General features: G+C 41.3%; 1 protein-coding gene across 1 annotated transcript in view; it reads left to right on the top strand.

Moving 5' to 3' along the window:
- Positions 1-16,190, top strand: part of NEK9 (NIMA related kinase 9) — a 36,729-nt gene extending 20,539 nt beyond the window's left edge. The window contains exons 15-22 of the mRNA XM_078053975.1: positions 529-637; positions 1,506-1,667; positions 4,782-4,952; positions 5,919-5,978; positions 8,325-8,524; positions 9,610-9,771; positions 11,006-11,215; positions 13,138-16,190. Of these exons, the coding sequence (XP_077910101.1) occupies positions 529-637; positions 1,506-1,667; positions 4,782-4,952; positions 5,919-5,978; positions 8,325-8,524; positions 9,610-9,771; positions 11,006-11,215; positions 13,138-13,260 (1,197 nt within the window). The 3' untranslated portion in view covers positions 13,261-16,190. The remainder of the gene's footprint in view (positions 1-528; positions 638-1,505; positions 1,668-4,781; positions 4,953-5,918; positions 5,979-8,324; positions 8,525-9,609; positions 9,772-11,005; positions 11,216-13,137) is intronic.
- Positions 16,191-17,052: the final 862 nt, after the last annotated feature.

Below are 17,052 nucleotides of genomic sequence, written 5' to 3'. Positions count from 1 at the left end.
TTTTTATTATAACATTGGGTTTGTTGTGAAATTTTAAACGTACATGAGAGGAATTTTTTAATGCTAATCTAAAGGGAACATGGGTTTTAACATGTTGAGAACACTGCCTTGTAGATAAAATTAGATCACAGTAAACTGGTTGTGTTATGGGCTGGAGAGTCCTCAAGATTTTAGTTCTTTGCCCTGCCTTTGTTAGGTTTGCAGTATCTATAACCAAGACGAATGTCAATGGCTCTATCCTCATGTAGATACTTTCTGCGATACAGAGTTCACGTTTTGTATACTCTTAGATTAGGTATCTAAAACTTTTGTTGTCAGAAAGTCCTGCCTCATACACTAATTAAATTCTCTGATTACATACTGAGCTTATTTCGTCTTGTATTCTATTGGATGTAAAGCTAGCTGGCACCTCCTTCTTAATAACAAATTTGCTTAAAAGCCCTTTTGGTCACCATGACAACATTGTCAGCCTACTACCCTTTCATTTTTACCTCATGAGTCTTTGCTTTGTGTTTTACCTTGTTCCAGGCATACCATGAAGTTCCCTACATAACCTCCTTTACCTTGGCCAAACAACTGTCCTTTTATAAGATCCGTACAATTGCCCCAGGCAAGACTCACACAGCTGCTATTGATGGTGAGTTGATTTACAACTTTATACACAGGCCTCAGTAGCTCATGCTTTTTATTCTCTCAAGTGTTAGCTCTTCCTTTTTTTTTTTTTCCTTAAGATTTTATTTTTAAGTAATCTCCGTACCCAATGTGGGGCTTGAACCCACAACCCTAAGATCAAGAGTTGCACGGTCCACTGACTGAACTAGCCAGGTGCTGCAAGTATTAGCTCTTCTTAACAATATATACATTCTCCTGTTTTCCCCCGGCATCCAGTATTATCTCATTAACAAATTAGGCATTCAAGTAAATGTTTTTTTTGGTAATCATTATAAATGCACAGTCACTACATCCCTTAATGAGAATGCCATGCCCATAATTCCAGACAACTACTGCTTTTAATTAGTACCACTTATGAGTTTACTAAGTTAAGTAGTACCCATTTTCCACATTTAAAATACAGTATTAGAGGGACGCCGGGGTGGCTCAGTTAGTAAGCATCTGCCTTGGGCTCAGGTCATGATCCCAGGGTCCTGGGATCAAGTCCCACATTGGGCTCCCTGCTCAGCAGGGAGCCTACTTCTCCCTCTGCCTGCTGTACCCCCTGCTTGTTCTCTCCCTTTCTGACAAATAAATAAAATCTTAAAATAAGTAAATAAAATAAAAATAAAATACAGTAGTAGAGAGAAAATATGATATTGAGTCACTTCCTGAGTCAAATTGGTCATTGATTTAGATACCCTAGCTGCCCTAGATGCAAGATTGTGTGGCTAGCTTTCTATTTGTATACTCTTAACAACCAGAAGCTAGTCCATGGAACTCTACTTTGGCTGCATTTTCCCTCTGTTCCATGCCCGATTTGTGCCTGGTTATTTGTTTTTATTCTCTCTTAGAGCGAGGCCGGCTGCTGACCTTTGGCTGCAACAAGTGTGGACAGCTGGGCGTTGGGAATTACAAGAAGCGTCTAGGAATCAACCTGTTGGGAGGACCCCTAGGTGGGAAGCAAGTGATCAGGGTTTCCTGCGGTGATGAGTTTACCATCGCTGCCACAGATGGTGAGTCTGTACACACCATTCCAAGCTTTCTGGACGATAGCTGTATTTTAGTGTTTGCCTGGGAAGGAGGTGGACTGGTTATTTATATAGCTGCATCGTACGTTTACTTTTTATTTACGCTACATTGGTGTCCAATTGTTATACAGATGGAGCTTTCATTAACTTCTCATGTGTTCAACGTAGTGATTGCTTTTACAAAAAAACACTTCTAGATAATGGCAAAGTTAATATTCTAAGTCACTGCTTTTTTTACTTTAACTTTTTTGGTTAAATGTTTTAAGAATTATTAAATATTTCTATATATACCTGGCCCCACACCATGTTGGTTTCAATAAATGTTGGCTGGGTGGCTGGAGAGAATGACATAATGTAACTTGCTCCTTGGCCGGGGTCAGCCACACTGCAGTGATGTCCTCAGGGACTGCTAAGGCTTGAAGGGCTGAATACTGTGTGTCTCTTGGCTTCCAGAATTGGAATTGGCATAACTAAATTTTCTTCTCTTTCCTCTCATTGCTCTTTCTTGCATCTCACAGCATCTTCTTGCTCCTTTCGCCACACTTCTTCTTTACTACCACTTGAGCGAGTCTTTATTCCCTTCCCTCTCTCCTGCTTTCTTTTTTTCTTTTCTCTTTCCTGTATCACCTTCTGAACTTTTTTTTTTAGGATTTTTTTAATTTATTTGACAAACAGGGGGAGCGGCAGAGGGAGAGGGAGAAGCACGCTCGATCCCAGGACCCTGGGATCATGACCTGAGCCAAAGGCAGATGCTTAACCAACTGAGCCACCTGGGCGCCCGCGCCCCCCTTCTGAACTTTTTTGATTGTTGTAGCCACTTCTTTCTTGTGACTGGTGAACAACAAATCACATTTCATCTTTTGACTCATTTCAGCTCTTTTTGTTGCTCATGATCTAAGGTGTCTTTGTTTCCTTTTGGTGTGTGCCTGTTGTATACACATGAGGGATCCAGGGACAGTGTCAGATAAGTGATCTATTACCATATTTACTTAAGTGAACCAGCTTTTGGGGTGGCATGTTAACCTTCCCCGCTGGTCTCAAAATGAGGGATTTTAGGGAGCAAGCTGTTAAGGTCAGACTAAATGTGAAGGTCAGACTAAAATGGAAATAAATTTAATGGAGATAAATGGAAATGTTACCTACAAAGACAGAGTGAGGATGTCACTGAGGATTAAGTAAGTGCTGCAAGTCCAGTAGCACTTCCTGACAGGGCCTCGAGGAGGTGAGATTTTTTCAGTACATCTGTGTCCTTCACAAGGTTAACTTCAGAATGAGGAATGTGGAATTGAATTCCATGGTTGGGCATATTACCTCCTAATAAATGTTTCTCTACATCTCTGAACTGTACTCTTATCATCTTATTCACACAACCAACATAAACTGAGTACCTGTTGTATTCCAGGTCCTCTTTTAGGCTCTGGGAATATAAAAGAGGGTCTCAGAAAGCCCCTGTCCTTAAGGAGTTCACAGTCTAGGGTCGGGGAGACAGTCATATAAACAGTCTAGCACAGGCAGATACGTCAGGTCCCACTAATAGCAGGGTCTGACCCCTCTAAACACGGGAATGCCCAGTACTCAACCCTTCTTTCTTGCCTTGTCTCCATTAAGTGAGTATTACCTTAAATTCCCCCTATTCACTGATAGCCTTATATCACCACCCCTGAACTCCAGGTTCGGTTATTCATCAGCCCCTGGACTTAGATGTCTAAAGGTAGGGTGGCTTTAGAGCTCAATTTTCCCAAGTCAGTCCTCATTCATGCCTATTGTCCAGGCTTAATCATTAATAGTACCCCTTTTCATTAAAAAGTGTTCTGATTTGCATAAGATGTTATAGGCATCTCAGACAAACTTACTATAGTCAAAATCAGACTTTTGATTTTCTGCCCAAATCTGTTCCTCCTACAGCTTTCCTATGTCACTAAATGGCAGCTTCATTCTATACCCTAAATCCCATCCATCAGCATATCCTATTGATTATCTTCATAGTATATCTGACCCACTTCCCACCATCTTCACTACTAGAACTGGTCTCCTGCTACCACCCTTGGTCCCCTGCAATTGATTCTCCTCATGGTAGGCTGATGGATCCTTTTAAATACCAAATACTACTCCTCAGAATTTTTTTTTTTTATTGTATTTATTTATTAGAGAGCGTGCGTGCGCAAGAGAGGTACGTATAAGCGGGGGAGGGGCAGAGGGAGAGGTAGAGAATCTCAAGCATGCTCCACGCTAAGTGCACAGCCTGACACGGGGCATGATCTTATGATCCAAAACCAAGAGTTGGTTAACCAACTGAGCCACCCAGGTGCTCCTACTCCTCAGAACTTCTAATGGATTCCTATCTCAGTCAGTAAAAACCAAAGTCATTACAATGGGCTGCATGGCCCTACATGACCAGGACCGCATCTGTCTCCTGACCTCTTCTCTGACCACTGTCTTCTCCTTTATTTTGCTCCAGCTGCAGGGGCCTTCATATTCCTTGTTCATGATACTCATGTTACCCACATAGGACCTTTGCACTTGCTGTTGTTCTCTCTGCCTGGAAAACTCATCCCCTAGCTATCCACATCGCTCTTTCTCACTTCAAGCAAGTCTCTGCTCAAGTGTCAACAAGTACTTCTCTGACTATCTAAAATAATGGTACCCCACTGTTATTCTTTATTTCCACTTTTCTTTACCATTTATCTTCCTTCATAATATTTATGACTACCAGAAGTATTAGATGGTTGATTGACCAGTCTCCTCCAACTAGAATGTAAGTTCCACAAGGGTAGTGACTTTGTTTTGTTCACTGCTTTATTCCTACACCTCCAGCAGTGCATGTCATGAAGTAGATGCCCAGATATTTACTTATATCTGAGTGAATGACGAAAAAAAGTTGTTGAATGAGTGGATGGGTGGATGGATGGCAGTACGTAGGAGAAGTGGTCATTTTTACCAGGTTGGCATCAGGAATTGTTTAGGTTTTATTTAGGGAAATAAACAGCTTTTCCCTGTTTTGTACATAGTGGAAAATCTTTCTAACTCTAGGACATAAAGATGGGGAACCCAAAGAGTAGGGGAATTAGTTTTCTATTAAACTGTTTGACTTTTTCCTAGATAATCACATTTTTGCCTGGGGCAATGGTGGTAATGGTCGCCTGGCAATGACCCCCACAGAGAGACCACATGGCTCTGATATCTGCACCTCATGGCCTCGGCCTATTTTTGGATCTTTGCATCACGTCCCGGACCTATCCTGCCGTGGTTGGCACACCATTCTCATTGTTGGTAAGGGTTTCATACGTGAGGGTTGGGGTGGATTTGACAGAGGGTAGACTCACACCTGAGATTCTGATGGTCACATTCTTAGAAACACAAGTGTCCTGAAGAAAAGAGGCTGTTCCTATAAGTGTAGTAATGGTGACCTTACCTAGTGGTGGGACAGAACACTGTCATTTCCTGAGCTTTGTTGTTTGCCACCTTCTGACCATTTTTTAACATGATAACTTTGGGCTCTGCCTCCTTTGCTATAGAATTGTTATCTCTAGTTGTCCACTAATTAATTGGTTGTCTGTGTTCATACTTTTGTGAGAAACATTCAGGATACCTTTAAAAAGAAACCAAATCATAACTGTTTTCTGCATAAAGATTACTCTGTTATGAACTGAATTATAAAAGCCTGTGTGAAGGGCGCCTGGGTGGCTCAGTTGTTAAGCGTCTGCCTTCGGCTCAGGTCATGGGAGTCCCACATAGGGCTCCCTGCTCAGTGGGAAGCCTGCTTCTCCCTCTCCCACTCCCCCTGCTTGTGTTCCCTCTCTCGCTGTGTCTCTCTCTGTCAAATAAATAAAGTCTTTAAAAAAATAAAAATAAAAAATAAATAAAAGCCTGTGTGAGGGTTTCCAAGTCCATTCTTTTAGATCAGTGGTTCACAACCTTAGCTGCACATTAGAATCACCCACGGAGCTTTTAGAAATCCACTGTCCTGACCAATTAAATCAGAATCTCTGGGGTGGGACCTAGGTGTTGTTACTATTTAAAGCTTCTCAGGTAATTCCAAAGAATAGTTAAGGTGGAGAATTGCTACTCTACATAGTGAATATAGTGGTGCTTTAAAATCTAGAATAATAAGTAATTATAAAGTTACCTGGAGTGAGGGATAGCTGTTATCTTGTAGATTAACTCCCTATTCTAGTCTTCTCACTTTTCCTGCCTATAGCTGTTTACAATGCTTACCTACTGAATATTTTTCCTCAGAGAAAGTATTGAATTCTAAGACCATCCGTTCCAATAGCAGCGGCTTATCCATCAGAACTGGTAAGTAGCAATGTCTCAGGTACCAGTGGTTTTTCTGCACTTTGGGTCTTTAGGTTGGATTCCATGTAGTCTCCAAAAAAGGGAAATAGGAAATATCTTTGGGAAATGAGGAATACGGTGATCAAGAGAGAGGATCATATTTTGGTGGATTTCACAATAAGTTATGACTTTTATTACATTGTGGTCAGAGGGAGAGTGCATCTTTGCCAACCAAGCATATGGAAGTAATTAAGTGGCTTGCCCAATATTGTAATGTGGCTTGTGTATTGTTCCTTTCCTTACCATGCTAGGGGCTATGAGTTCTGTCTGCTCTTTACTTCCACCATATTCACAGGGTTATTCCAGTCTATAGAAATAGTCCTTCAAAACAAGCCCTTGGAATTAAAAGTTGGCTAAACTTTCAGTGTGGTTAGAAAAATCAGCCCAGAGCTCTCTGATAGTTTTCCTTTGGCTGCTTTCTGCATGGTTCTCTGTTATTTGGGACTATGCCAGGAAACTAAATCTGTGTTCCTTTTTGGTTTTCCATTTGCTCTAAAGTACCTTTACTCTTTGGTATCTCAGAACCTGGATTCTGATAGTTTGTAGAATCAAAGCAGATAAAGACCCAGAATAAAAGCAGTTTAATCCTCGAAAAAGAAAGGTAAATATCTGATCTGGACTTGTACTCTAGTTACACACACATACATCATACCTTTTATTAGTTTCCTTTAGTAATCTCTTGCTCAGCATTTATCTGTGCCTGTTAATATCTGTCACAAATGACAATCTTTTTGCTAAGCACAGCTGTTCTCTTACAGCTTTGTTTTGGTGGAACAGTATTTAATGGAAAAAATAAGATTAAAAGCACATATCCATTGGCTGGAAAATGTAAACTCCATAAGGGCAGGGGTTTTTGTCTTTTTTAATTCATTAGTTTTATCCACATTGCCTAGAAGAGTGCCCGGCAAATGGTGAATGTTCAGTATATATTTGTTGGTTGAGTGTGTTCTAATCATCCAATGGAATATTATAGAAGAGTAGAAATGAACATCTACAAATAGTTCCCTAATGTGAAATGTAAAAAGCAAGTTGCAGCAGACTCTGTGCCTTTTTATATAAAGTCAAAAAACAAGCCAAATTAATATATTGCTTAAGGATACATAAATATGTGATGACTTTTTTTTTAAAGAAGAAATGATAAATACAGAATTAAATCGGTAGTTACGTTTAGGTAGGAGGCCAGAGAAGGACGGAGTTCACAAGGCAGATGCGATACAGGTAATGTTTTAGTTCAGCACTGTCCCATAAATCTTTCCGCAACAGTGGAAATGTTTTATATCTGTGCTATGCAACACTTGAAAAGTAGCTACTGAAGGAACTGAACTTTTTATTTTCTTTAAATTTAAATTGCCATATATGGCCAGTGACTACCATATTGGAAAGTACAATTCTAGTTCTTCTAGTGGTAGGTTTATGTTTTTGTTTATTTTGTTAGGTAGCAAAACTTACACATATGTTAAAAGTAGTCTTATGTATATTTCAAATGTATCCTAATTTTTAAAAGCCATTTAAAACAAAACAAGCTTCAGAGCTTTTGTTGGCATCGGTGGTTCTGCCGCTTCAGTGGGATCAGTGTGGCAGTCCGTCTGTAAGCCGCTGGAGCCGGTGATCATGAACGGTCCTTTACGTTTCACTTTAGAATATACCATACAACTATTTTTTTAGCTTTGGCAAATCTACTTTCTTAAATATATATATTTTTGGCCCATACTAAAATTCAGTTTCATTTCTGACTACACATCAGCTAGTCTTCATTTCGTGACAGTTACTTGGAATGTGCGGCATGATGTGAAAGAACCAGCCATGTTTAAAAATTCTTACAAGTAGTTATCAAAGAACTTAATGAATTTAATGGTTGAAGACTTCTCCAGAAAGGAAGGTAGTGGTGAGTTTATCTGGCAGCTTTAAAAGGTGTTCGGCTCAAATGTGAAAGAGCTTTGTGTTTATATGAAACCTTGCTGAGCCTTGGTGGAGAATGCCGGAGTCTGGATGTATCAAAGTATGCGTGGTAGATTCAGTGAGCTGTGTTCGGGGTGATTGTCCAGCAATGCTTTAGAACGTTGATAATCTGCTGTGAACATAGAGATAAGTAAGTTTGGGATGTAGAAATGAGTTATCATTATGAAGATACTGATACTCAATACGTTGTGTAAAAGCTAAAAATTGAGTCCCAAATATCTGACTTACACTGTTGCTATTACTTCATGCGACTCTAGGAAGCTCCCCAGGGGTCAGCAGGGCTGTAAGATCGTAAATCTTTCTTGCTGCATAGCAAGGCTCTCTCTTTCTGTGCTGTGTATCTGTCAGTGGTTCAGAGCTCTAGCCCAGGAGGCGGCGGCGGTGGGGAAGAGGAGGACAGTCAGCAGGAATCTGAAACTCCTGATCCGAGCGGAGGCTTCCGAGGAACAATGGAAGCAGACCGAGGAATGGAAGGTTTAGTCAGTCCCACGGAGGCCATGGGGATCAGTAGTGGGGCCAGCAGCTCCTGCCCTGGCTGGCTTCGAAAGGTAATTCCTTTGGCAGAGGTATCTTCGATAAAACATTAGGCCCTTTGCAGCAACTAGAAAGGAGCTGTCGGCATCTCTCTGTGCCCCGTGCCCCATTCAAGTATTCTACAGCAGCATTGAGTCTTCTCATTTCCACCTGGAACAAAATTACCAAATCTCTGATCCTTTTTTCTTCCTGACAAGGAGACGCACAAAATGTTCTCATACCTGTAGTACTTACATGAATGTAAGTAAATTAAGAAAACCTTCCTTGAAGGCAGTTTTTGTAATGCATGTATGCAAAGGTTAAGCTTAGAGATTTTGTACTGTGGTTTGTAGAAGTGGAATATTGGGGCAGTCAGAATGTTTTATAGTAGAGAGATGGGTTATGAGAGTTGAATTGCAGACAGTAAAAATGTTAGAGTATATTTATTTGGATGGAAAGTTGGTTACAACGTATGACTGGGCAGAAAAAGTTGGAACACCTTAGCCTCAGGACCCCATTCTCTTAGAAAATACAAATGCATAGAAGAATGTCTGCTATGAAGACTGAAAGCAGTATTCCTCATTTTAACAGTGTCTATCTATGAGTGATGGAATTGCTAGTCCTTTTGCCCATCTGTATTTTCTCATTTTCTACACTGAGCATTTGTAGTTTGTGAAATTTTAAATTTTTACCAAAAAAAAAAGAACCTAGAGATTTAAAGCTGCCCTTATAAGACAACTAAACTCGATAGCCACTTAGGAGTAGGAATGGAGGAAGTTTCAGTCTCAGCCTTGAGCAGCCTGGCCACTGGCCTCACTGTCATCACCTTCGAGCTCCCCAGCTCACTGAATAGGCCGTGTAGAATAAGTGGGGAGAAGTGCCACACACTCCAAACTGTGTTCTTGAATTTGAGTTTGAATTCGAATCACTGTTACTCGTCTGAGGAAGGGATTGCCTGCTCTTGACAGGTACAGTGAGCTGCGTTGAACCCACAGCTGTCATGCCCCACTAGAGGGTGCTGATGTCACAACAGAGGGAAAGCTGTAGCCAGATGGGAATTGGGGAGAAAGAAAATAAACCGCTCAAACAGAACTGATGAGATTCTTTCTCTTATACATAGGAGCTGGAAAATGCAGAATTCATCCCCATGCCTGACAGCCCATCTCCCCTAAGTGCAGCTTTTTCAGAATCTGAGAAAGATACCCTGCCCTATGAAGAGCTACAAGGACTCAAAGTGGCCTCTGAAGCTCCTTTGGAACACAAGCCCCCAGTAGGAGCCTGGGTAACTGAACTTTTTGCCTTTAAGTCACAACTAAGTAGGCAGAGAGCTCTCCACACTTCTTCTGGCCTCGCCATCTCCTCTAGCTTCCTCGGTCTCCCACTGCCCTATATCAGCTCATTATACTGTCTGTTCAGTAGTGCTTAAAGCCCTAGGCTTACCTGAGGTTGCCTTGGAAAAAAGTATTGACCCTTTCAGATTCCTGATGGGCTAACAGCTTTCTACACCAGAGGACTGTCTTTCTTTTCTCTCTGCCTCAGGAGTACCAAAATTAAAGTTCCAAAATTCAAATCCAGTTTTTTTGACACTGCTAGTGTGGGTTGGAGGCTCTCAATATGAGTAAGAAATAATGCTTGTAGTCTAGCGAGGGAGCCACACTTGTGTGCCTAACCTTGGTAGAAATCAAATTGTGGTAAATGCCTCAATCAAATGCAAACCCCAGGGGTCATCAAGCTTTTTCTATAAAGGGCCACAGAGTAATTATTTTAGTCTTTATGGACCATACAGTCCCTTCTGCAACTACTCAACTTTGACATTGTTGTACAAAAGCAGCCATAGATAATACGGAATGAATGAGCATGATTGTGTTCCAATAAAACTTCATTTACAAAAACAGGCAGCAGTAGGCTGGATCTGGCCAGGGGCTATTATTTGCTGACCCTTCCTATAAACAAAGTACAGTAGAAGGGAGAGAAATCCAGACTAGAAAAGATGTAATAAAACCTTTGAAACTTCAAGATGAATGTTTTAATTCCTCTGTCAGTTAGCTTTCTTGAATTATTTTGGCAGTACTATTTACTGAACACCTCTCAAATGTCTTCTAAAGTGTGATCCACTACATTTCATGGAGATTGACCCTTTGGATCACAGTGTTCTCAACTGTGATCAGAAAGACTCGTTCCAAGCCAAATCATGCCTTCCCCCGCTTCAGCATTTTCAATGGGATGATATCAGTGCACTTTAAATTTGTTTGCAGAAGTTCTCCAAAACAGAGGATTGTTCTTTTACCTTAGCCTAACAGAGCCTGAGGCACTGAGAGTTCTCTTGCCCTGTTATGTTAGAGCCAAGTGCTGTTGTAATCCCAGCGTTTTCTGCTCCTGTTGCATTTACTTTGTGTTTCTGTATGGTTTATCATGTTACTTTAAAAGTAAAATCTGATAGCATTTAGAGGGAGGTTGGGTTGGGGAGCTGTGGCATCCAGGCAGAACCGCCTATGACCTCTTCCTCCTCTCCTTAGCCACCTCGGCTGAATTCTGCAGAGACATGTGCTGGGAAGGCAGCGCCATTAACTCCTACCTGTGCGTGCAGCACTCTGCAGGGGGAGGTTGAGAGATTGCAGGGGCTGGTGGTAAAGTGTCTGGCTGAACAACAGAAGCTACAGCAAGAAAACCTCCAGATTTTTACTCAACTACAGAAGCTGAACAAGAAATTAGAAGGAGGGCAGCAGGTGAGAGCATTAAAAGAATAATTCAATCTCTAATTCTGTTTTGAAAAATCACAGAAACAGAACACCAATAGACACTAAAACAGACTTACTCCTTTGCAAGTACTTATATTTTGATGATGTAACTTTTGTAATTAATCCCAGCAGCCCTGGGCCTTGTTCAGGTGCCTGCGTTAAATTATCTTTATCACCTGACTTCCATTGTTTTTTGTTACTCTATTTTTTCTTTTACTTTTTATTATGAAAAACTAAGCATTACAGTTCAGTGAACACTCATACCACCATCTAGGTTCATCAGTTGTTAACATGTTGCTTGTTTTAAATGTGTGTGTATGTGTGTTTAAAATATGTGAGGATATATATCTGTATTTAAAATATATCTGGGTGTATGTGTGTGTGTGTGTTATTATTTTGCTAAACCATTTTCAAATAAATTATAAAAGTCATGACATAGGCCCCCTAAATAGTTTCTTACACACACCCAAAAATACATTTATTCTCCCAGATAACCACCATACTATTATCACACATAACACAGTTTATGCTAATATTATCTCAATTTTCATCCAGTATCCAGAATTTTCCAAGTTTTCCCACAAAAATGTCCTTTATGACTGTTTTTATCAGATCAGAATCCAGTTAAGATCCCTATACTACATTGTTATGTCTCTCGTTTCTTTTTATCTAGAATACTTACTTCCCTCTACCACGATCAAGAAAAAAATTTTCTTTTTTTTTTTAATTTTCATGGCACTGACTAGCTAAAGAAGCAGGGTCAGTTGTTTAACAAAATGGGCCACATTCTGGATTTGTCCTCTGTTTTCTTGGGACATTATCTAACTTGTTCTTTTGTCACCCTGTCATTTCTATAAACTGGAAGTTAGACTTAAGGCTTGATTATATTTAAATTAAACATTTTTCGTAAAAACGTTTCACAGGTGTTGCTGTTTGCATTGTTGTTTTAGAGAGAGAGAGCACAAGCAAAGGGGAAGGGGCAGAGGGAGACCGAGAGAGAGAATCTCAAGCAGACTCCATGCTGAGTGCAGAGCCCGATGCTATGCTCGATCCCACGACCCTGAGATCATGACCTAAGCCAAAATCAAGAGTCGGACGCTTAACCAGCTGAGCCACCCAGGCGTTCCATTTGCATTGTTTTTAAAAGTATTGCCATAGTATATTGCTCTATTTAGAGTGAACCAGGAAAGGGAAATAAGGTTCAACCCTTGGCTTTGCCAGTTCCTAGTTTTATGTGTCTGGACAAATTACTTGGTTTCTATGAGTCCTGTTTTCTCACCTAAAAGAGGAAAATAATACCATCTACCTTGAATGGTTGTTTTGAGGATTAAATGAAATCATGTCTATGAAAGTATTTTGGAAAATAATACACTCACTTGAGGTAAGCATGGGGTGATTGGCAGCTGTAGCACACAGCATTGTTTGGCTTAGGGCTGTCTTAGTTTGAAAATTGAGAGTTCTAGGGCGCCTGCATGGCTCAGTCAGTTAAGTGTCTGCCTTCAGCTCAGGTCATGAGTCGCATGAATCCGCATCAGGTTCCCTGCTCAGTGGGGAGTCTGCTTCTTCTCCCTCTGCCCTTCCCCCCTGCTCATGATCTCTCTCTCTCTCTCTCTCTCAAATAAATAAATAAATAAATAAATAAATAAATAAATAAAATCTTTAAGAAAATAAAATAAAATTGAGAGTTTACATTCCAGAAAATGCTACAGTCCTGAGCAAACAGTTTGTCATCCTACCTGCAGCGAGTGTAAAGGTGTGGATTTTATTTAAAGTAGTATTATTAAAGTATTATCTAAAGTAGTATTAGGAGCTTGTCACAGAACTGTGGCTACAGATCCTTAGAGGTCAGCATTGGAAACCTAGTCCTGAACCGCTGTGACTGGTGACAGTATTGTTTTTTGTTTGGACAGGTGGGGATGCATTCCAGAGGAACTCAGACGGCAAAGGAAGAGATGGAAATGGATCCAAAGCCTGACTTAGATTCAGATTCCTGGTGCCTCCTGGGAACAGACTCCTGTCGACCCAGCCTCTAGTCTCCTGAGCCTGTATGGCCTCCAGGAAACTGGGATCCAAAGAACTTCACAGCACACTTACTGAATGCAGAGAGCGCTTTCCTGGCTTTGTTCACTTGCAGACAAGGAGTGCAAGGCGGAGGCTCTGAAGCACTTTCCGTGTACACTTGGAGAGTGGCATTGCCTATTAGATAGGATCTAGGAGTGGTTTTGTTTTGGAGAATGGAAGGGCCCTGTGGCCCTGGCTTTGTCCTCAGTGACTGCCATAGCAACAGCAGCTCTGTACCTCATCTGGTGATCCCACCTTCGAAGAAGAGACACAATGCTCACCTTAATTTTGCTGGTAGCAGCTTATATCCCATTTATCATTTCACCATTACTTGGAAGCTGCCTTGGGAATTCAGCACCAGGCATTGCACCTCTGGGTGGAGAGAAAAGTGTGAAACTCGAGTGGGCTGGAACCAGGTGGGGCCCAGGCAGGGTCATCTGGAGAGTGGTAAAGCGGTAAAGCCTTCTCTGGAGCCCTGAGTCTGGGAAAATATGTCAGGTGGAGTCGATCTAGGGCTTGTTTTCAGAAAGTTCAGTTACTTTGCGCAGCTAAATGCTTTAGGAGGAAAAGTGGGCTTAGATTGCTTTTCCTCTGAGGGTCAATTAAAATGTCTTCAGTGAGGAGGAGAGAAAGAAGGCTAGGGTCCCTCCTCGTCACACAGCTGGGGTTGCCGTCTGTGGCCGATGCAGGTAGGATTTCCTGACTTTGTAAGGTACCTCAAAAAGGTGAGGTGTCTCTTAGAAAATTTAATCAGTGGGGCAATAGGAATGGCCTTAAGAGAAAACCATGAGGGAGAGAGGTCCTCCTTTAGCTGCCTCTTGGTATCTTAGGAAGGTCTAGAATGCCTCTGCCTTCGTGGCTCTTAGGGTTCTAACTTTGACTTCAGCAGCCCCAACCACTCCCTTTCTGTATGTCTAGTCAGTATTTGTCCCCTTTTGGTGTTTTATGAAGCTATATCAGTGAATCTGTATCATCTTTCCTACTTGAGTGGCCCAAAGCCAGCACCAAAACCTGGTAGTCCCTGAAGCCTAACAGAACAGGTAGAAGCTGCCAAGTGAAAGGAATTTGGCTGAGAGCTCCATTCTAATCCCATTGTCATTATTATGTCCTTATAGACAAGGAGCAAGCTAGCTTTCCCAAAGAGAGAGTGTCCTCAAAGCTTTTGATGGTTTTTACTTAAGGATGTGAGCTTTGTGTTTTCACCTAACCTTATGAAATGTTCCTTTAGTATTTTGGGTCGTAGGAGTTGCCTTGATGAGTCTCACCTCCTCCCTCCTTAGAAACCGCTAAATTAATTTTTGTTTCATTTTCCCCAAACCAAAAAATGAATGTTTGATATCTCTTTAATATTTTGGAAGGACCTGTGCAATGGAAATTTTGCCATTGCCCTAAAACTGGTGGGATAAAGGCTGATGCTTGGGGAAAACCCCATGCTGGGGATGGGCAACTCTGTTCAATGGGATTTTCTTTGGTTTGATGTTCCCATTGTTTTCTCAATTCTGGGAAGCCTAGTACAATGGTACTAACGTAATCACTAAAGCCTTTTCTTAAAATAAGGGAAGGGGCCAACCCCGGATTAAAGTTACAAGTTCTGGGGACTTGGGGGTTTGCTGTAAACCCCAGCAGTGGGTTTTGGTTCATCATGTAAATGCACCTTTGATTTTTTTAAGGACTGACTGGCTTTTCACGTTCCTGTATCCCTTATACCATCTCAGCAGGCCTGAGAGGCAGGCTCAGTTTGGGTGTTAATCCTGAGTATTGCTTCTGCTGTGGAACTGAGGAACAGGGGCATGTTGCTGAGACAGGGATGGAAGTGAGCATGGAAGGGAGGAGAGAGCACTGCTCTTGTTCCGGAGGGGAGCCATTCTCTAGCAGGGGAACACTGCTCATTTTCTCTAGCATGTTCCCTCGGGAAGTCTAGTTTGCTGTTAATCTGGCTGAGAATCTGAGTTCTGTGCCTTAGAGACAATTTGCACTTTCCCAATTGTGCCTGGGACAGCCATATGATTTTTCCCACCAAATAGCTATGCAAACAGAAACCAGTTCAAAGGTGGCAGCCATGCATTAGATAAAAATGAAAGGCAGCAGAAATGCCTTTGAATGGTCTTCTGTAGCTAATTCTCTTGAAGTTTGTCCTGCTTTTCTTTCTGCAGTGCTAGGTGTTTTCAGTTTCCCAGTAGTATTGCTTTTGAGTTATAGTATAACCTGAGTTACTCCTCTGCTCTGACATTGTTGCTGAAGAACTAGCTCATTGTTAGCCAGATGTTTGAAAGGTTGAGGGTGGAGTGGTTTGGCATTTCTGTTTTAAATAAACATTTAAACTCTCAATCAGTGCTATGCCTGCGCATGGACCTTAGTTACTGGGGATGAAACACCCAGATACTAGGCCTTCATGAATCTTTGATTCAATGAGTCTTTATCTAAATAAATAAAAGACCTTGTAACAGAAACAACACAAGGGACATGTGCACAGATAATCTTTGCTTTTTTTTCCAGTTTCTTTTTCTTGCTAACAATCATTTGTGCTGCTATAACTTTTTTCCCCCCAAACTTCTCAAATATAGTGCTTAAAGTGCAGAGGGAGGAAAAAAATGAGCGACTGAAAGAGGAAGGAGCATTTCTTATACTTACTTCCTCAATCACAGTGGGCTTTTTCAAGTGATAATGTGTATCTGTGTTTACAAAACTGTTTTCCCTCAAAGAGGGTGAACTGTATTTGGTCTCCCTGGCATAGCACAGCCAAGTTATCACTTCTCTTGGCTGAGCATTTCACTAAAGTGTAAAGTAAAAGCGGCCTTAAACTCACATTTCATTTGATTTGCCATATATTTGGAAACATCCGTAATAGAAAGAACAACTCTGGAGCAAGGATGTATTATAAATAAATTCTTTCAAATGAGTATCCCTGGGCCTCCAAAGAAGTATTATTCATTAGTGTCCTGCAGACTGGGCTAGCCGTCGTCAGGACTACAAAACATGTTCCTTCCTGCCACAAAACCAAAAATCACTTATTACTTCAATGATTAACTATGGAAATAAACATGCTGATCACTAAACCTCACAGACTCAGGAACATTAGAGAGAAAAACACTATATCACATCTCTGCTACTTCCTTTATAGTCGTGAAGAATGATAAATTAATGACCAAAAGCAAATGTTGGCCAAAAGGTACCAGGCTGCATTAAATACCCTGCTGTTAAGAAGTACTATTTCAGCACATCTGCATGTACTTTTATATGAAGTGAGTTTCACCATGAGATCTTCTTCCCATTGCTTAACCTTTTGAACTTTAAAACTTGTAACATTTGCTTGTACTGAAGGTTCTTGGATAAAGTATCACACGTGGACAGTACCAAGCAGCATTATCCACTGTCATCCTCTGCTATCCAGGAAGGAACTTAGATAGAAAAAGGGTTCTGACCTCTTCCCAAAGAGCAGATCAAGCTAAATTCAAAAAGACTAATAACTATTCCTAATCTTATCAAGGCCTATGCATTATTAAGATTGGAGGGAACACTGAGGCATTGACTATTGCGTTACTTCTCCAGCAATATAAGAATGAGTAACTGCTTCCAGTGTCTACAGAAGGCATTCCCCACACATACATTTGTTCTCCCCAGAGGGCCCTGACCTGTGAACTTAATCACATCATCCAGGATCCCAAACCCAAGTGCCCATGGGGCCAGGCAGGAAAGGTGAATAAGTGCCAGCGGGCCAGGTGGGGCTGTGGTGATCGGCAAGGTCAGCCCGTCTGAAGGAGCAC

This window comes from Halichoerus grypus, chromosome 8 (assembly GCF_964656455.1).
Source record: "Halichoerus grypus chromosome 8, mHalGry1.hap1.1, whole genome shotgun sequence".
Classification (NCBI taxonomy): Eukaryota; Metazoa; Chordata; class Mammalia; order Carnivora; family Phocidae; genus Halichoerus; species Halichoerus grypus.
Note: the sequence above shows the minus strand (reverse complement) of the source record. Positions and strands in the feature narration are given on the sequence as shown.